General features: G+C 55.2%; 1 protein-coding gene across 3 annotated transcripts in view; it reads right to left on the bottom strand.

The window, feature by feature from the left end:
* The window catches only part of Ksr1 (kinase suppressor of ras 1), a 135417-nt gene that overhangs the window by 7001 nt on the left and 107473 nt on the right, over window positions 1–20943 (bottom strand). For 2 of the 3 annotated variants that reach the window (XM_060387191.1, XM_021639783.2), the window contains exons 6-17: window positions 20031–20091; window positions 17145–17228; window positions 15898–15959; window positions 15700–15806; window positions 12064–12229; window positions 9927–9968; window positions 7952–8006; window positions 7355–7403; window positions 6337–6716; window positions 3813–3909; window positions 910–1043; window positions 111–242 (exon numbers count right to left, since the gene is read on the bottom strand). In XM_060387191.1, the coding sequence (XP_060243174.1) occupies window positions 111–242; window positions 910–1043; window positions 3813–3909; window positions 6337–6716; window positions 7355–7403; window positions 7952–8006; window positions 9927–9968; window positions 12064–12229; window positions 15700–15806; window positions 15898–15959; window positions 17145–17228; window positions 20031–20091 (1369 nt within the window). The remainder of the gene's footprint in view (window positions 1–110; window positions 243–909; window positions 1044–3812; window positions 3910–6336; window positions 6717–7354; window positions 7404–7951; window positions 8007–9926; window positions 9969–12063; window positions 12230–15699; window positions 15807–15897; window positions 15960–17144; window positions 17229–20030; window positions 20092–20943) is intronic. The other variant, XM_021639784.2, reaches the window with a different exon arrangement.

Below are 20943 nucleotides of genomic sequence, written 5' to 3'. Positions count from 1 at the left end.
TCACTCTGCCAGCAGGCAGCTCAGCCATGACTTTCCACGGCACGCCTCCCAGCCCGGGGGGGCCAGCAGGGCCTTCTCTCCTGCACTTGCCAGCTGAGTGGCCCACTCACCCGAAGGCATAGACGTCAGCGGCTTTGGAGAAGGGCAGCTGGTCCTCATCCCTCCCGGGGATCATTTCTCGCACAATCTCAGGGGCCAGGTAGCACAGCCAGTCGTGGGACAGCTTCAGTTGGTTCTCACGCCTGGAGGCCAGGACAAGGACACGGGCCCCTCAGTGGGGAGCAGGGGCCCTGGCTGTATACACCTGCACCCGCTCACATGTGACGCACTGACAGCCTAGAGGGGGGCATGGAGGGCTTGCCTTTGAACAGGCCAGGCGCTTCTAGGGAGGCCGCAGCTGGGAAAGGCACGGAGCTGCTGGTGGCAGGGTTTGAGGCCCTGTGCTTGGAGAGTGGCTGCTCTGTGTCTAGAACCTCAGGCTGTCTGCAGATGGCAAACCTGCATGCGGATTCGCTGGCCTGCTACTCTTCCTTGAGCCTCCAGCCCCACACCCATTCTTAGGAGGGGCTTTTCTTCCCACCCCAACCCCTTTACAACCACGCAAATAAAAGCCAATGTTCTTTCTCGTCAAGGGGGTATAAGCCCAGTCCCTCACCCATCACTGAGTAGCCAAGCTGAGCGTGAGCCAGGGGATTCAGCCTCTATGGGCGCCCACCTGGAAATCACGCACCATGAGGGACCTAACACCACCCAGACCCAACTCTGGACTGAAGCCGCATGGGCAGAACCACAAGCTGACTCACCCTAGCCTGTGCAGGGAAGGCTCTCCCCGGCAATGCAGCCAAGGGTACTCCACACCCACAGTGTCCCAGGCTCCCCTGACCCACGCAGACACCACGGCCGGCTCACCGTTCCTCTCGCACCACGCCCGAGATGCCAAACAGTCCGAAGTCTGTGATGACCACTTTGCCATTGTCATAAAAGACGTTCTTGGACTTGAGGTCTTTGTGCACGATGCCCTTGGCGTGAAGGTAGCCCATGCCCTGGAAGACAGCAGACCTTGCATCAGGGGGTGGGGATGCTAAGAGATGGAAGCTGAGCCCAATCAGACTCGGGTGAGGTGTAAGGTGTGGACAGGGTGACTGGCAGTGAAACGGGCTAGAGAGAGCTCTGCGGTAGAACGCGTGCTTAGCAGGCACGTAGGCCTGGGCACATACGGTACTCAACACTGCAGATTCTGAAAGCATCGCTCAGGGCTGGGGAGACGGCTCAGTGGTTAGGGGCCCTTCTTTCTCTTTCAGAGGACCAGAGCTTGGTGTGTAGCACCTACATAGCAGCTCACAACTATCTGTCCAAGGAACCTCCAAGGGACCCAGTGCCCATTTCTGGCCTCTGTGGCACACACCTGCACATACAGTCACACACACAGAGAGACACAGACAGAGACAGACAGAAAGAGGAAGGGAGAGAAGGAAGGAAGAAGAGGGGAATGGGAAGAGAGGAAGAAAGGGAGAGAGGGAAGGAGGGAGAGAGAGACAGAAACAAAATTCTAGAAAAAGACATCCGGGCTGGGGTCTAAGGGGAAGGAATGAGCTGGGCTCTGCTCTTAGGCAAGGCACCACTCAGGGTAGGCAATGGGGACATTCCTAGGATGTGATCTAAAGCTCAGCTGTTCCCAACACAGTCGTCATGGTAACAGGAGCCCCAGATGAAGCACGAGGTCTGAGTTCCATGCTCCATCTCCACGCAGGCTAGCACTGTGACCTTGGGCACCGTGATGGCCTCTCTGACCATCAGGTAAAGTGTGGTGGTGGGTGACTCCCACCAGCATGTGCTCTGGCCTGACCATTCAGGCGCACAGGGCCCGTGGCTGACAATGATGTCATGAAGGCCACAGCTGCTCAACAGGAAGCCCTACATTCTCTCCTGGAGGTCCCTCACACTGTCACAACTGGAAAGGCCTGTCTAGCTGCAGACCCATCTCCCAGCTTCCACATGAGGGTACTTGGTACTCTCCCAGAAGTGTCCCTGGCCACTTTCAGGAAACCTTATCAGCCACAAGACAGAAAGCTGGGAGTCTCAGAAAAGAGCTTAACCCAAGCTGACTCCACTCTGAGAAGCAAGAGGATGTGAGGCCTGAGACCTCCCCTCAGGCCTGTCTTCCTGTGAGAGGCAGGGCACAGGCCTTTCCCAGGTGCCCCAGTAGGCCGACTAAGGACCAGTATTTGTCTCCCTCTTGAGGCTTCCTCACACTGTAGGCATTGAGGGGGCCTGGTGGGTTACACTTGTAATCCCAGCCCTGGAGAGGTGGGGGCAGAGTTTAAGGCCATGCTCAGCTACATAGTGATGCTGAGGATAGCCTAGGCTACATGAGTCCCTGCCACAAAACAAAATTAAACCACCCAAATAAACGAAAGCCAGGTGTGACAGCTGGAAAGGGCCAGGTTGAAGAGTCTGAGCCATCAGTCCTTTCTCAGGGTCCCCCGAGCTCTCCATGGCAAACCCTCTCACAGAAGTCAGGTCCCTCTGCTCTACTTTTTGGCAGGAAGGAAACAGAAGGAACGAGAGGTGGCCAGAGGCAGCTCTAGCCTTTGAGTCACTTTTCTCCTGGGCCCTGGAAGTGGCCACCCTGGCCACCATGGCTCCCAGTTCTGAGGGAGGAGAGGTAGTGGGGAGGGGTAGAATTTGGGTGTGTGTGGGGGTGGGTAGGGATGTTGGGGAGGTGGTGCTGAATCCTTGCTGAAAGACTGGATCACACTGGAGGCAGAGATGACTTGGGGTTTTGGTCTTGGAGGTTCGTTTGTACGTGTGTCCATGGGAAAGGGACAGACTGAAGTTCCGGTTTGTCCCCAAATGCCACTGTGGTTATCTTTTTCTTTCTAAAGACATCCACACAAACAAAACGGCCCAGAGAAGAAGGGAAGGAAGAGCAGGAGGGATGGGGAGGGATCAGAAGGGAAGGAAGGTCAGAGGAGACAAAAGAGCAAACCGAAGCACAGCTGGAGGGGGCAGCTCTTCTCTGACGGGGTTTCCTGTAGCCCAGGCTAGCTTTGCACTTGCCTGGTAGGCGAGGATGACCTTGAACTTCTGATCCTCCTGTCTCCACCTCCCATGTGGAGATTACAGTTGTGGTATGCCACGTGCCTGGCTTGTGGACTGAAGCCAGGTCTTTGTGCATGCTAGACAAATGCTCTGCCAACTGAGCTACACCCCTGCCTAAAAGACTGTAGCGTTTCAGCACAGACAGGTCCTCTGCAAGAGTGGCCAGTGCTCTTAACCACTGAGCTGCCTCTCCAGCCCTCCTAATAGTTTGTATAAGCACTGAGTGCAAGGCTCACAGTGGAAAAGAGCTGCCTCTGCTGGACAAAAGGCCTCTCAGGAAGCCTGGATTTGGAAAAAGTGGGGGTCTTTTCATGTCATGAGGTGAAACATTCTGCTCCCCACTGCTGGTGCTAAGAAAACCTCAGCAAGAACCAGCTTCATGCCAACTGTGCTCTGTACAGATGAGCTCATTCTGTCTCCGCTCTGACCTAATCAAGGAGGCCGTGTTGGTATTTACAGGGGATGACGTGGAGGTTCAGAGATGCTAAACAACCACCCTCTCCCCACCCCAGGTCACACAGTGACAACTGTCTTTAGAGCGAGCAGTGTTTCTTCCCAGCTAACTCAGTTCTATTAACGCCAGCTGAGCAGAAAGCTCTGGATGGAGTGGATGAGACAGGGCCCCAGGCAGAGGTGCCCCAGCTAGGAGACACGGCCTGGGGAAGGGCCGAGAGCTCTGGAGGCAGCCGGAGCCCCCAGCCCACCTTTACCTTGATGATCTCCTGGGCAATCTGCCTCGTCTTGTTGATGTCCAGAGATGTCTTGGGGTCCCTTACGAATGAGTGCAATGTCCGTCCCTTGCAGAAGCTGTCGAGGGTAGTGGGGATGGGTAAGAGGCCTGGAGCTAGGACAGGCTGGCTCCACCCCACAGGACCTCGGAGGGGAGTTGTGCCCACCTGCTTCTGGAAGGTTCTCCATCTCAACCAGCAAAAGCCAAAGAACACAGGTCCTTTAAATAAGACTCCTGCTGGAGCCCAGCTACGCACGCATGCCCGCATGCACGCACACACACACATACACACACACACACCCATTCCTGGAGGTGGGGGCCTGGCAGCGCCCCCTGCACAGGGAAACGGCTCGTCCACACACCCAGCCATGTAAGGCAGCCCATCTTCACAGGGTCAAGGTGGGACACAAGCCAGACAGGGGAGCTCAGACAGGGAAAACTGAGCCTCCATGACTCTCAATAGGCCACACCGAGTCTCTGGGACTCACCACAAAGATTATAATTTTCGTTATTTTTAGATGCCAGGGCATCCCATCCCGTGGATAACTGTTGTTCCTCTCTGTTAGGCCCTTTCACAGGCTCTTCCGGAACTGGAGGCTTGAGTGAGGATGGCTGGCAGAGGAGGCTGCTGAGCCAGGGTGCCCACAGCCTCCCTGCAGGCTCACCGTCCTGCTTTAAGCTGGAATTTTACAGAATGGGTCAGGGCACTCTCGTGATCTGACACTGGTCACGAGTTCTTGATCTCTGAGAAAAATGGCAAATTCTACTCATTCATTCCACTAAGAAAAAAAAATGGGGCTAGAGAGACGGGTCAGAGGTTAAGAGCACTGGCTGTTCTTCTAGAGGTCCTGAATTCAATACCAGCAACCACATGGTGGCTCACAACCATCTATAATGAGATCTGGTGCCCTCTTCTGGTGTGCAGGTGTACATGCAGGCAGAATACTGCATACATAATACATAAATGAATTACTAAATCTTAAAAAAATGTTTATTTATTTTGGGGATGGCTGGCTTGTTTCCCCCAAAGCACAGTGTCCAGGTCCAGGGCACCTCACCTTGTTGAGGGTTCTCCTGGCTTCAGGGAATGGAGGTCATAGGAACAGGAGTTTGGTCCCAGCACCCACTTAAAAAGCTAAGTGTCAAACTGGGCATGAGGGTGTAAGCTTTTATTCTCAGCACCCAGGAGGCAGTGGCAGGGTGAATCTGAGATTGGGGCCAGCCTGGCCTACACAGTGAGTTCCAGGGCAGCCAAGGCTCTACCGAGGGACCAGCTGTGTGTATGGTCGCATGTGACAGCCCATGCCCCACCACCACCTGTAAACACTACTGCTGGGATCTGAACTCAGGTCCTTAAGCTTCCACAGGTGTCCTTACCCACCAAGCCCTCTCCCCAGTCCCTCTGTCTGATTTTAAAAGTCAGTGGTTTAAATGGCACAGACAATTGTTTCTGTGTCTGGGGAAGGTCACTGTCTTCCACAGAGCATGACAAGTGAGTCACAGAATGCCTCCTGGAGGGGAAACAGGCAACACACATCAAGACCAAAATGTCAGCACGGGGGCGTGGCTCAGCAAAGCCCTCGTCGAATGAGCACGGGGCCACCCCACAGCAACACGCACACCCAGGTAGACGTCAGGCCTACAATCAACCGACAGAAGTAAAGTGCGAAGCAGCGTCATCTTAGTTACGCACTTTTAAATTAAAGTATGCGTGTTTACTTATTTTTATGTGTGTGTGCGCGCATGTGTGCACACACCACAGCATGCCTGTGGAGGTCGGAGGACAGCTGTGGGACTCAGTTCTCTCTCGCTATGGGTTCTGGGAATCAAGATCAGTTGTCAGGCTTGTGCAGCAATCACGATCGCGTTCTGAACCGTCTCGCTGGCCCCCAACCTGCTGCTTTATTTTCAAGATAGGAATATGGAGGTTAGCCACAGTTTCATGGGAGAAGCATCCAGGTGTGAGCGCTGGCTTGCTTTGTGTCTTTCACAGAACACGGAATTTTCTTTATGCTCAGAGGGCTCTATTTATTATTATTATTATCATTATCATTGAGGGGAGACAGGGTCTTGCTATGTAGCCCAGGCTATCTTTTATTTTATTTTTTTTTAAGTTTTTTTTTTTTTTTTTTTTTTTTTTTAAGGTTCTTCTTTTTTTTCTTTAGTGTTTTTGAGACAGGGTTTCTCTGTGTAGCTCTGCCTGTCCTGGACTCACTTTGTTGATCAGGCTGGCCTCGAACTCACAGAGATCCGCCTGCCTAAGTGCTGCGTCCAGCTAGCACAGGCTATCTTAAACTCAAGATCCTCCTGCCTCAGCCTCGATGTGCTAGCACCACAGGTGCTACCGAGCCCTGCTGGTTCAATGTCAGTGGTCGGTGTGGATGGAGAAAGATGAGGAAAGATTTCTCATCTTTGGCTTTCTTCTTCCTCTCTCTGGTAAGCCTTCCTCACACTGCGGGGCACCCCCAGACTGCAGGAGCTCGTGGGCCAGGTGGGGTGCTTACCTGGTGATGATGGCCAGGTGGGGCGGGTTCATGCAGGCCCCCATGAAGAGCACCACGTTCTCATGCCGGGTCTGCCGGTAGTTCATCACCTCCTTCTTGAACAGCTTCAGGTGGTCCTGGTTGTGGCCGTCCATCTCCAGCAGCCGGATGGCCACCTCTCCGTGCCATCGGCCTCGGTGCACCCGGCCCCAGCGGCCCTGCCCGATGGGCTCGCCCAGGTCCACCTGTTCAAAGGGGATGTCCCACTCCTGCAGGTACACGCTGGTCTGGCTGGCTTTTCGGGAGATGGGGCCCCGCCAGGGCCGACGGGAGCTGGGGAGGTCATCCACTTCGTCGTCGTCATCTTCTGCCTCAGACTTGACAGCCTCGGGCTCCTCTGCCTGAGAGAACAGGGTTGAACAGAGAGGGTGTGAGTGCACGCAGCAGCGATGGCATTCTAAGCCACGCACTCTGCAGGGTCCCAGGCTCAGTTCACACTTCCGTCTGAAAGTCAAGACACTGGCTTTTCTTTTTAACACAAGGTCTCACGTAGCCCAGGCTAGCCTCCAACTTGCTATGTAGCTGAGGATGGCTTTGAACTTCAGATCCTCCTGCCTCCATGTCCTCAAGGGCCTTGATAACCACAGCTGGCTAAGATGAAGGCGGTAGTCCTTGGCACAGATCAGAACCGCCTGTCAAACTCTGAGACCACAGAGATGCCTACCCCCACCTCAGGCTGACTGAATTAGCTCCCAGGCCAGGGCCCAGGTCTGCGGGCTGGGAGAGAGAGACAGAGCTATTCTCCTGTAAAGACAGGAGACTAAAGCTAGCCACAGCTTGCCAGCTTGCACTTTACAGCATTCTTCCCGGCTGTGCACACCTATACATACCGGCTACAACAGGCTCTGTACCCTAACCCTCCACAGCCCCCGCCCACGGCCCCCGCCCACGGCCCCCGCCCACGGTCCCCACCGACCCCGAGCCCCGGAGAGAGAGGCATCTATCTACCCTGGGCCTCATGCACGTCGCTCCCACTTACCTCTGCCTCGTGCACACCCAGCACGGCTGCTTTGGGCTGGTCGTCGGGCCTAAGAGTGAAAAGGGCTTTGTCAAGGAGTTCCTGGGCTGGACTGGGAGGCCCTGGGTAAGGCAGCGCGGATGCTGTGGACACCGTTAGGAGGCTGACTGGAGGCTACGAGGAGGAGGAGGGCTGGGCGCTTGCCACCCTGGCCCATGCAGCACGGGGTGCAGGACCCCACACCCCTGCCTCTGGGACCTGGCTGGCAGCTCCTTGTTGGGTGAGCTTGTGCGATTAGCTTCTCTGAGTGGCTGCACCTTCTGGGAGACCAACTTCACTGACTGAGGACTGGGGGACCAGGAGCCAAGTGTGCAAGGGAGCATAACAGAGACGGGATGCAGAGACAGGAGTTAGGTTCTGCAGGTCTCTGGTCACCCTCCCAGGCCACAAGCCTGTTGCCCTTGGATACACAGCTCCACCCGTGCTCACTGCACTGATGGGAGGCGAATAGACCCTGGGCTCAGGGGATGAGTCAGCCTCGTTCTCTTCCAGGCTGGCCCAGAACCAGAGGGTCAGATATTTAGGAGGGGGTGGGAGGCGGCTGAGGAGGGTTCGTACCGTGTACTGTCGGCTGTGCTGGAGAGCGAGGCTGCCTGAGGACAGGCTGAAATGTCTGTAGGAGAGACAGAACAGGAGCAAAGTGTGAGAGAGCTTTCCTTCACCCCCAAAGACCAGCACACCGGGAACACCCCCCTCCTGAGCTGCGGCTGCTCCTCAGGCCACTCCCACCGGAATCGGCCGACACAAACTGTCTCCGCAGCCTTTGGTCTACGTGGCTGCCCAGGCAGAGGCTCCAGAGAGATCCCGACAATCCATACCACTGTCCTGGGCCCAAATGACCCCACAAGTGGCAAAAGCTGAGCCTGCCACCTCCACAGAGGACCCTTCTGGTAGGAAGCAGGGATGGCTGCCTTTTTTTAAAAGCAGGGACACCGTTTGCCTAGCTGGTGGCAGAGCCGGCAGCTCTGGTATAGCTGCTGGTCCCCTGACTGGGTGGCCGGTGTCATAGCTCTGGGTAAGGAGAGGAAATTCAGCCTGCACCAGGAGGCTGCGGGCTGGGCGGCGGAGGCCCACCCTGGACCCTAGGCAGTCTAGCTGGAACACTATCCTCTAGGCTAACCAGAGACAGACAGTCGTTATCCCCCCTCCCAAAGTGGAACCAAAGTGCTACAAGAGAGGTGGCAGGGGTCAGCGCTCCGCCCTCCCAACGAAGAGAATCAGGAAATGGAAACAGCTCACGCTATCAGTGGCCCCTTTCCGGCCCTGGACAAAGACCTTCCCCCTCAGCCCAGTTAACCTCCTTTGCTGGGAGGTTTTTCTCAGTGGAACAAGACTCTGACAGAAGCTATGGGCCTTCTTAGTAACAGGGCATGCACACTTGCAAGATCCTGGGCAGTGCTGTGTGTGTATGTGTGTGTGTTACATGTACATGGGCCTCAGAAACATGTGCTACGGCCTCTCCAGCCACTGCCACAGGCCTCCAGACATGCTCAGGCCACTCCAGAAGCTACATATACCTCACATGAGGAGTAGGGAATGGAGTTGTGGGCAGGTATCTGGGAACCCCCGCACTTGGCCTTGAAAGTTAAGGGTTCACTGTGTATTCTGTTCCCGTGTGCCCCTGTTACAGTCAGTGCGTGCAGCCCCACCCCCACCTGCAGGGCCACACAGGCCATTCAGGAAGAAGCGCTGGGGTTCCCCAGGTGGAGGGGAGACACTAGTAGACACATCCTAGAGCTGGTGACTGAGGGGGCTCTTGGGAGGTAGGGAAATCTCACAAAAGAGGCAGATCCTCCACGCTGCCGGCAGCCTACTTACACATCTGAGAAGAGTTACAGGGATAAGGGCTACAAAACGCTCCAACCCAACTCCTGAGTGGAGTTGATCGGGGGTGGGGGGCATAGCAAAGCCTGGAATAACCAAAAATACTGGTGCTTCCAGTCTTGGCAAATCAGAGAAAAGACAATTAGAGTCCCACCGTGTTGGGTACTTCCAGGGGGAGGAGAAAAGCACTGATCTTCTACAGCCCAAAGGGAAGGGGTGTGGTCAAATGCAAGAGGTGCGCAAAAGTAGTTTTTGTAGAAGGGAACCCATGCGTTTGCCGCATTGAAAGCTTTCCCTTCAAACTTGCTGCAGGGAGGAGGTCATTCCAGTGATGACCAGTAGGTGGCACTGTGTGTTAAAGGCTGGGAAAGACAAAGCCACCTGACAGGTGAGGGTGAACCCAATTGGCTTTCTCTTGTCAGACATCCTCAGCAAGTAGCTACCCCCACCCCCTCGTTCTGAGTTCTCATCCTTCTTCTGTCACTTCCCAGCCGTGTGAGCTCGACCCAGTTCCCTGCAGTCTCTCTCGGCAAGAGGCTGGACAGGATGGACTCCAGGGTCCCATCCAGCGAGGTCCTGCCCACACAAGGGTCCACACCTCCGGGACTTCTCGCCCTCTTGCCCGGCTGCATCGGGGAGGAGGAGCCAGGCAGGGTGGATGGAGGGTCACGGCAAGGGGCGGTTAGCGGAGCCACGCGGGGAGACTCACCTGGGAAGATAAACTGCTGTCTATGATGAATGAAGTAGGCAGCTTTAAACAGAAGAGGAGGCGAGTCAGTGCAAAGGCAGCGCGGGAGGGGGTGTGGCCTGGGGGCAGGCCCGGGTTAGTGGCTTAGGCGGCCCTGCCCCAGGGCCTCTAGTGAGAAAAGGTGGAGCCATGCAGGAGACAGGACCCAAACTAGAAGAGAATCAGGGTGGGGCGAGCCCAGGGCTGGAGGGGCGGCACGGGAGATGGGGCATCTCGGCGGCTACTCTTGCTCAACAGTGCTGGCCTGCGCACACCGGGAAAAGCTTGGGCCAGCTTTGTTCTGGAAAACGCTCTCGAGCCAAGAGGCTGAGGCAGAGTAGAGACAACACTGGCCTCGATGGTGTGTGCAGAGGGGCCACCTGTCCCTCTGGCCCTACCCCGAAGCACCCTGACCCCACTGCCTAAGCTCTGGATCCTGCCAGGTGCTGAGACTCCACACAGGGGACCATGATAGGATACTTGCTTCGTGTTTTCAAGATGCTTGCTATCTTCCCTAGGCTGGTTTCAAACACATGGGCTCCATCCTCCTGCCTCAGCCTTTCGAGTAGTTGGGACTCTAGCTGAGTCGAACCTCGGGCCCTGCTCCATGCTAAGGCTCTGGGACCTGAGAAGGCAGTTAGCCTTACTGTAAGCAGGGGTGGGGGGAATGTAGAAGCTAGCCCAGGCTTGCCCGTGCAGCTCAGCTGTGAGGCTCCTGGACAGGACAGGTAGGTGGCGGGAGGGGTTCAAGTCCTTCTCTGTGGGCCCGTCCCAGCGCCCTGGGGATTCATTCACGAGTCCTCTAAGATCAGGGAGAGGGTGAGGCTTCTGTGCGAGGGGCAATGGGGGGCTATCTCCCGCCTGGGTCATCAGTGTAAATGGACAGGGTCTGAGCAATATCATAAAAAGAACATTTCCTGTGTCTCTTGTCTTTTCAAGCAGGCCCGTCTTACAGAAACCCAAACTAGATGGTTTAGCAAAAGAGACTTGCTCAGAGAATAAAGTCAGAGTGGAACAGGAAAGGCAGCTACTCCAGGGGCTGTGGCTCAGCCTCAAGGTGAGGTGGGGTGCAGGACACAGGCTTCACTGTTGAGAGCGCCCCAGACACGTGCATATTAAGTAAGGCACAAGAACAGAAGAGTCCTACCCTCAGGCCCCTCGCCACCCCTAAGAGGGGTCCCAAAGTCCCTGACGCGCCCAGAGGCTGCCTGGCCAGCTGCTGGGTCAGCGTGGGTCTCGGCAGTCAGGTGAGGGGTTGAGGGGTGTGATGGCATTGTGTCCTTCTGGGCTTAGAGCTCCAGGGACCAGGACGGGTCTAGACCCTGTGGGTTACAGCAAGCAGGAACATCGTGGCCACAATGCTCTCCTCTAGGACTGCAAGCCGTGTACGCCCAGGGCTGAGGCTTGACACTCCTTGCCAAGGCAATAGCCCAGTGCCGTCTGGGTAAGTGGGCTTTGCTGTGCTCCTTGGCTGCCCAGTGTGGCTGACCAGAACAGAAGGCAAGAAAGGATGCAATTCTGGCCTCTTCCCCGCAGTTCCTGGGCACCTGGGTTGGGGCACAGCATCTGAGGGCAGCTGGGCCAGCTCTGCTCCTCCAGAGATGCCCCAGGACTCCGTGTCTTCACCCGGTGCTCAGAGGAAACCACCTTACTCTAACTCTGCATGTCTCCAGGTGGCACATGAAGAAACGTATCTTTTTTGGGAAGCCAGCTCCAAACACAGAACTGGATATGCAACCGAGGCCCAATGCTCTTTTGTAGGTTTCTTGTCCCTACTCCCTACTGTGCCTGTCACATCACCCTCGAGCTTAGATGGCATCTCCGAGAGAGGACGATGTTGGGCAGAAGCTACCATGGGCACAGGCTGGCAGTCTAGGTCACTCCAAGAACCAGGCTTTCTGTTAGGCAGACTTGGGCTCGGCCCTGGCTCTGCCACTGTACAGCGCAGGGCCGGCTGCTGCTCCTTTCTCAACCCCGGCATCTTCATCTGTGTGAAGGCCACGGGCGGCAGCATCGAGCCCACGCTCAACAGGTGTTCTGCAGACTCAGCTCTCAGGGGAGGCGGGGAGAGGATCTGAAGAGATCCCTAAGGACCCAGAAAAGCCCAAAGGTGTGGTACCTGGGAAGTTGAACCTGCTGTCCCGATGGCCAGGTGAGGGGTTGGGGGGCGTGGTGGCACTGGAGGGGTTCGATGAGGTCAGGAAGGGTGCCGGTGATGAGGGTGTGGAGGATGTGGTGGAGGATGGGTTGCTGCTGGAATCCAGGTTCATGGCTGGAGGGTGCTCCTGCAAGACCAGAGGAGACAGGATAGGAAAGGCTGCAAGCTCAATTCGGCAGCTGCCAGCCTGCTGGAGCCCTTCCTGGGCCCCCCCTTCCAATCCATCTCCATGGGTGGAGGTCAAGAAAAAAAGATCCTTGGAGCTCCACTCTGAAGGCCCAAGATTTTTCTGGGATTACTTCATGAATGAAAGGGCACTCAGAGACCCTCTCTAATGGATTCCTACCCATCTTTCTTATTGTAGTTCCTACTTCTCCCCAGAAGCCCACTGGAACCCTGCTTGAAACCGATTTTCCTCCTCATGCTTTAATAGTGCACAGCATTTCTGCACCTAAATGTACATTTGTCAGCTGCAGACAGCCGGGGCTGGTTTGTGACAACCATCTCTCCAGTGCCTGCCCGGCCCTGATCTGGGCACCCAGTTTCTTAAGGAACTGAATCTATACTCTGCAACATTTATGCCACTTCTGCTATGCATCAGGCCCTTTGTAGGAAGCAGAGCGATGACAAGGCACCGAGTCTGTGGTTTTGTGTTCTTGTCCTAAAGTGCAAAGGGCTCTCGGAGAACCCACAAAATGCCGGAATGAGGCGAAGGCTTGGGCCAATGTTGTCTGCCATCCTGAAGGGTTAGGAATTTTAGAGCTGGGCACTGGGGCTGGGGCTCAGTTGGTGGGGTGATGGTCCCCAGCTTGGTTTTGATGCCAGCACTGTATAGTTGCAACAGCAGGAGGTGGAGGAAGGAGGATCAGAAGTTTAAAGTCAGCCTTGGCTACAAAGTGAGTTTGAAACCAGCCTGAACACATGAGACCTTGTCTCAAAATAAAGGGGAAAAAAGTCTCGAGCTAGGAGGAAATTTCTAAGAGACTCGAGGGACTGCAGAGGCAGGCCTGGTTCACACGTGTTGTCATGATTTATTAACACCATCTCCTTCGCAAGCGCACGCAGTCACCTAAATTAGATCAGGCTAGCCGCAGCTTGCCAACGGGTGGCTTGTGGGCTAGGGAATGACTTTGGAAGGAGGCCTCATGCCACAGCAAGTAAGATACTGGGCCAGAGCAGGGAGCGCTGTCCTCTCCCTCATCCTCCAGGAGGCCCCCATTACACTACAGCTCCAATACTTGTCCAGACGCCTCTGGCAAAAGGCAGGCAGTGGGCTCAAGCCTTGCGCAGGCATGGTTTCTAGTCAGGATGAAACGGCTTCTGGATTTGTAATGACATTTGAGTGTCCTACGTATGTTCACATGTGTGAACACGTGTCTTCATGTGTGTGGAGGCCAGAGGTTGATCAGCACAGCTCTCTGCCTCTGCTTGCCTGGTATTTGGAATCACACGTGCACCTCCATGCCTGGCATTTTGTTGTTTCATTTTTTGTTTTTTCAAAGACAGGGTCTCCCTATGTAGTCCTGGCTGGCTTGAGACTTGTTATGTAGATCAGGCTGGCCATGAACTCAAGAGACCCACCTGGCTCAGCCTCCTGGGTGCTGGGATTAAGGGTGTTAGGCTTTTATGGCTCTCAGGCCTGGCTTTGTGTGTGGGTGCTCGGCATCAGAATCCAGGTCCTCACGCTCATGTAGCAATCGCTTTATGAGCTGAGCCATCTCCCCAGCCCTGGTGACATTTATCAATCACCTTCTACCTATGAGAGGTGATTTTCTAATGATGATGAGAAAATGGGGCTTTTGTAGTTATGACAATGAGGGTTACACACCAGTAGATTCTGGTCAGTAAGTAGGAGGCTCGGCTGTGCCGGCGAGGACAGAGCCAGGTTGGCAGCGAGTCGGGATGGTCGGGGGGAACCCTAGGGTCAGGGTGTGCACCTGCGAAGGAGGTCAGTGTGGCGGGGACTGGGGAGGAGGCCCAGGCTCAGCTCTGCTGCCTGAGGCTTTCTGTGATAGAGCCAGGGCTGAAGCAGGCTGACCGGGATTCCCACCAGGGTTCTCCCGCTTCTTAGCTGACCTCCCTGAGCTTCCGTTTCCTTACCACACACTGGACAAGTCATCGCCTATGTCAGGGGGTTGCTGTGTGGATCTGCAGTAAAAAGAAGGCCAAGCATGCAGTATGCAGCAGCTGCCTAATGTTTGCTCAAGTCTCTTGTAGACCTGCTATCTTGAACCAAACAGTGCTTAGGATCCTGGTTTGAGACTCGACCAGGCCAAAAGGCCAAGAGGCCCAAAAGGTGTCCAGGGACACTCTAGGTTGGGTGGGCCGAAGATCTGGTCCAATGCCTTTATTTCCCGGGGCAGAAAGAAACCCCTTAGATAAGACAGGGTCAGACCAGTTAGGGCCACGAATAACAAGTTTCTCTCTCCAGACCCAAAGGCTGGGGTGTGCGGTATACTCCGAAACTCGGAGCCGAAGTTAGCCTCGCTGGCCAGGACGGCGGCCCTGACATGGTGCCAGCTAAACAGCACCTTCATTCTTTCTGCTCGAGCTCCCGAGGCTCTAGACCTACCCACCCCCAGAGTGGCCTGAGCAGGAGGAGGGGACTGTGGGCCACCAGAGCAGGCGGAGCTTCTCTGCGGCTGTGTGGCCCTAGCTGTACTGCTGACCTGAGCTGCAGCACCGCCCACAGACGGGGCGGCAAGGGCCACACTGCAGCCTGCTCATCCACGCAGGGACCCACACAAAAGCGTCTGACTGTCTGGCATGTGCCAGGAGACACGGTGGATATAAAGGATGTGTAGGGACAGCACTGCCCGGACCTCGGGGGGCCATCTGTGCCAAAGGAAAGGGGAAGGCGGCCAAAGCAGGAGTTAGAAATGGGACCCAGGAGCCCCATCCCAGGCCCCGTGCATGAAGCACTGTTGTCCCCATTCCACACCATCCGTGAATGAGGCACAGAGAGGTCTAGTCACTCATTCCAGGTCACAGGAGCACAAAAGGGAACAGTGAAAAGTCACAGCCAGGCCTCAGGACCCCAGGGTCCATGCGCCCCTAAAAGTCAGTATGTTGAAACCCAGCGCCCATGGTGCAGTGTTAGTGGGTAGGACCTGGGGGCTGCTCAGACCATCAGGATTGGGTCTTCACAGACAGGGTTGCTATCCACATCAAAGAGGCCAGGGGAATTTGCTGCGCCCTTCCGTTATGTGAGGATACAGCGAGGGACACCATGAGAAATGGGTTCTGGGGAGTCTGGGACTCGGTTTCTGCATCTGTAACATGTACGTGCTCCTCAGAACTTCTAGGTTTCTGGCACGAAGTAGGTGCTCAGAAAATGCTGGCTCAAATGCAGGTGTGTGTGTATGTGGGGGGAGGGGAGTGTCGGGGAATCACCACCTACAATTCTAGAATGGACAGGACTGCACCTACTATGCAGCTCAGCCAGGACCCCCGGAGAACCCCAACCCTGCCTGAGCCACAGATCTTGCACTGTAGCATGGCGTCCTACTTCCCCTCTGAACCTGAGGAAGGGAATCCACGGTGGGGGCAACAGAGCTCCCTGACAGAAGCGCAGGCCACAGCGTGCCACCAGCTTACCTTCTTGGTCAGGGCCTTGGGGAGGGTTCCAAAATGAGGCTCTGCCGCTCTGTCCACCGGGTTGTTGATATCTGAGGGGACAGACTCTGTCCTCCGAAGCCTGGCCACTGTTTGGGAGGGAGGGACTCTGTCAGGGACAGATGCCACGAGAGGCACCCTGGGTCCCGGAAGCGGGAGAAGGGGAGAGCTGGCACTCACGTGGGAGGAAGGATATTCTGCAGGCGGGGGCCTCCTTTGTGCACTTGTTGTGACATTTCAACCTGCAAAGGAGGGGGAGTCAGCACTCCAAGGGGCACCCCAGCATCGCCCAGGTGACTCTGCTATGGCCTCAGTTCCCCCAGAGATCTCAACAAGCGTTAGCTCCAAGGTGTAGGCCACCCTGCCCGTTGTAGCCACTGTCTTCCTCGTCCCTACAAACCCTTCCCTGCTTTTAAGGGAGACCTTTCTCCACTTTAGAATGCTTGAGGAAAATCTGACCTTAGAAGAACCATTCCAGACCCTGGGGTCCCTAGCTACACGGTCTGATGGGCAGTCCCAGCCAGGAGTGGAAAGAGCTGGGTCCGCCTTTGGGTCTAGCCAGCCTGTCCCCCCAGGTCTCGAGGTTCCTGCTAACAAAATGAGCTGCGGGGCTGCCCTTCCACTGCCAAGTGCAGGGCAGTGTAGGGGCGCCATGTGCTGGCCACACCTGGAAGGGCGCTGAGGATCTCATAGCCAAATGACCAGCAGCACCTCAGAGGCCCGGGACAGTCAGCAGGACACAATCCATGAGGCTGACCTCAGTGAGACCCTGCTGTCTCAGCCCTGATGACAGCCCAGGGGCTGTCACTCATGGTGGCTCAGATAATCTGAATGAATCAGCTCCCCAGATGTCTAAACGGAAAACACATAGGCCAGAAAGGGCAAGTGCCTTGTCCCACGCCACACAGCAACGCCAGGGCAAGGGCGGCTGGGAACTGAGATTCCATCAACAGAGAGCAGATGATGGGATGGCGGCCCTCACTGAGCCTGCCCATGCCCCTTCCCACTGGGAACCACATGCTATGACTCGCACAACAAGGCTGCCGGTATGAAACCTCCACCTCCCCTCACTCTTCCCTGCCATCCGGCAGCTCTGCTTCTGTCACCGCCCGCCAGGCAGCCCATCTCTCAGCTTCAGGATTCCTTCTGGATCCCAGAGGAGTCCTCACTCTCTCCCTTGCCTTTGAATTCTTTTTTCCCCCTCGTTCTGCCTAGAGAAGTTCTCTTCCTTCTTCAAAACCCACTTCAAATATTCCTCTTTTCCAAGAGGGCCTCGCTTCACCTCCTAGGGAGCCCCAAGCGCCTCGTGTGCCCAGCGGCCCTGTGAACGGCTGGGTAGAGGAAAGTCCTCCAACCCCCGACGTGACGGGAGGCCGGGCACGGACCAACAGGGCTGCTCTGAAGGACAGGTTCGCGCCCGCCTTCACCTGCAGTGCTTGCACTTCACCCCGAACATCATGCTCTTCTGGCACACGCTGCACACTTGCGACAGCCATGACTTCGTGGAGAACCTGCCAGGGGTAGAAACGCGCGTGGAGGTTACAGCCCGGCCTCTGAATGGGCCCCGGGGAAAGGGGGGCTTGGCCTGATCCCAGAAGCCCCGGAGTTCTGTACTTGGGGTCGCAGCTTTCCCCAGGCATCTGGGGTCCCCAGCTGCTGTATCTTAAAGTTGGTGCGGTCAATGGGACGGAGGGTGGCACCGGCAATCAAAGCAGCCGTGTGTGCGCCCTCGGACCCGGCGATGCCAGTCCTTGGTATTTACGAAACAGGATGAGATGCCAAGGGACATGGCGCTGCTGCAGCCGCATAGCACAGTAAGGCTGGAGAAACCCTGTCCACCAGCGGGTGACCACGGCGCTCCAAACAGACGCACACAAGCAGCTGGAAGATAGGAGCTATTTCCACACACGCGTACAACGACCTCCAAATCTCACTACAACGTGACAAACTGCTATGAAGGGCAAAGGAACACAGGAAAAGCCCAACTGTGATGACAGACTCGGAGAGTAATGGCAGGTGGCAGCATGATCAGCTGGGAAGAGCCAAAGACGACTGACTCTCCAGGTGCTGGAATATTCTTTCTCTCCATCTGCACACACAGCGAATATCTAGACACTCATTTTTTTGGTTTGTTTCGTTTTTCTTTTTTGTCTTATTTATTTGTTTATTTATTGATGTGATTTTTAAAACTATTTTGTTATTAATTAATCCAATTTACATCTTGTTCATAGGCCCCTCCTTCTACTCCTCCCAGTTCTGCTCCTCACTCCTACATCTCCTCTCTATTCCTCAGAATAGGGGAGCCCTCCTACCCAGATACCCCAGCTCATCTATTCACATGAGGACTGAGTTCATCCTCCTCCCCTGTGGCCTGGTAGGAAAGTCCCATCAGGGGGAAGTGGTCAAAAAGCAGGCAACATAGTCTGTGTCAGAAATTCCCCACTCTCCTAAGTAATGGGCCTAGGATGCCCATCAGACTTATCTTCTTGGGGTCTGTGCATTGTAGTGTATCTTTCCTGTACTATAGGACTAAAATCTGCTCATAAGTGAGAATATACCATGTCTGTCTAAGTCTGGTTTATTTTGGTTTTGTTGAGACAGGGTTTTTCTGTATAGCCTTGGCTGTCTTGGACTTCCATTTTAGGCCAGGCTGTCCTCGAACTCACAGAGGTCTGCCTGCCTCTGCCTCCCTGAATCCTGGGATTACAGGTGTGCACCACTGTGCCCAGCTGTGTTTTACTCCTACGTAAATCACATGGACTTAAGGAGGGAAAAAAGCAAAGCATGAAGCTGCACCATGTGCAGTTTTGTGGGAACAAAACTTCCACACACATCTGCTTGTACAAATCACCCCTAGATGACTACCTAACCTGTGTGTGGGCACACAGAGAAGCCAGGGACAAGAGGAGAGGGGGTTTTTAACTCTACCCTGTGATGCCTCTTGAGTTTTGAGCACATGTATTTCCAATGTAAGATCCACCAAAACAAGAACAAATCAGAAGATAGACTGGAAGGCGAAATGGGATTTAAGGGGACTCATGTCCTCCAGCACAGGAGCACAGAGCCAGTCGAGGAAACCACAAACAGCCCTTTCGTTTTCAGAGGAAGATGCTTTTTGGCAACACAGTCCATCACGGCAGCAGCAGAATGACTGGCAACCGTGTTGGTGGAGTTGTTTGTAACACACCCACAAACCTTAGCTGACTGGAGGATTACAACCACCTCCAAGAGTTAGGCGGAACCAGGAACCCTGAAAACCAACTCAGGGGGCCGGGTGGTGGCCTACCCTAGCTGTGTGTGCCCCAGATCCTCTTCCCTGAGGCAGTGGCTCGGGGATACTGACATGGACAAGAATCCAAGCAGAGGTCCTGTGCACCAGGATTGAGGCTCTGCCACTGTGACAGTGACCTCGGATGCACTGGTCAGCCCTCAGGAGCTAGAACTCTCCCTTGGGCGAGAAGCTGAGGCCAGCATCAGCACAGTTGGAAAACAGCCCGCTGTTTCCATAGAAACCACAGGCCCTGGCAAGTTACAGTGCCCTTGAGTCCCTGACAGTGTTCCCTGCTGTGATTACAACAGATGTTAGCATGGGCAACCCAAGGCACTGTTCTGCAGGCTGTGCAGAGGTCCATGGCCAGCACACTCCGGTCTCAAGAGCACTGAGGCCAGACCTCTGGATGGTCCTTGTCAGGGGTCTCCAGTGGTCTTCTGCTGTACTGTACAAACATCTATCTCTAGGGTTCTTAAAATTTAGATTGTCACCAGGCATGGTGGCACACACCCTTGATCCCAGAACTCAGGAGGCAGAGGCAGGAGGATCTCTGTGAATCTGAGGCCAGCCTGTCTACATAGCAAGCCCAGCCAGCAAGGGCTACACAGGGAAATCCTGTCTAAAAAGATCAAATAAAATGATATTAATCATTTTGATTAATGATGGCCAGGAGGAGAAGAAAATAGGCAGGGTGTGGGAACATGGATTTTCACATACGCTACAGAGGGCCCTGATGGCCTTAGGACTCCCATGGCAGAGGTGACTATGGAAGAAGCTTGCAGCTTCTTCCCAAGACTGTGGTTCTATTTTCTTTGAACCTGTAGACGGGAGAAAACTGTTTTCCCTCAGCTGGGTGAGAACAAGACCCAAGGAGGGCCCAGAAAGCCCAAAAGCTGTCTGGTTAAGTAAGTGAAGAGCTCAAGGTGGGTGCAAGCCTTGCTACAAGACAAGCAGATGGGCCAGAGGCATAGAGCAACCAAGACAGACTCAACAGTGCCCCGTGGAACCCAGGTCAGCTCTGTTCTATCACAATGGAACCTACCTGTGTGTCACTGAGAGCCCGATGTCCCTTCGTACCAGCTGTGGGGACCCATGAGGGAGATCTGTGGGGAAAGAAGGGAGGTTGGGTGGACTGGGGAGGCTCTGTGGAACCGGCTCCTGCCTGACACCTTTCTACCTCAGAGAGCAGGTGAGACGGGGCATGCTGTTCTTTCACACGGCTGGTGCTGACAGCCGGCTAACTCGTTTAAGGCCAGTCACCACAGACACAACAGCACAAGGAAGGGCGGAGGTCCACACACCAAAGAATTGTGACTGTGACAAAAGGTCCTCTGCCACCCTCCTGATGACCAGAACCCACAACTCTATCACCGGCAGTTCTCTGGCACACACACCCCCAAGGCTGTTGCCCCTCAACTTCCTCATAGGGCCACCGCCACTCTGTCTGTGGCCAAGAGCATCAAAACACAGCACTCCGAAAGGTGTGAGCTGCCAGCTACAGGAAAACAGTAGGACAGTGACAGGCCAGTCATCAAGCTCGGAGCCTGACCTCTGATTTGTCCTGTCTGCCACAAGTATGCAACCATTTGTGCCCGGCAGCACTGCTTTGGATCTGGGTGGACTACGGGTCCTGAGAGGCCCACAGCCTCACTTCCGTGGTCACCACACCACCACAGCCACTGGGGTGTGAGTAGTGATAGTCAGGGATATGCTGGGGTCAGGGGTGCAGCCTCTGGTAAGGGCCCTAGAGAGCGCAGTGCAGGCACCCTACCCTCCTTACCCTCACCTTCCTGGGAACCTGCAGCAGCTTCCTCCAAGACTGTCACTGTCACTGCCTGGCCACTCTCCCCAGAACTTAACCCAGCCACTATTATCATCTCACTAGTGGGAAAACAAATCACTATTTCATTGAGAAAACCCTAGGCATTCTTGGGACACTCAGACACCCAAAGCAG

This window comes from Meriones unguiculatus, chromosome 7, assembly GCF_030254825.1.
Source record: "Meriones unguiculatus strain TT.TT164.6M chromosome 7, Bangor_MerUng_6.1, whole genome shotgun sequence".
NCBI lineage: Eukaryota > Metazoa > Chordata > Mammalia > Rodentia > Muridae > Meriones > Meriones unguiculatus.
This window is presented reverse-complemented; position numbering and strand designations above follow the sequence as displayed.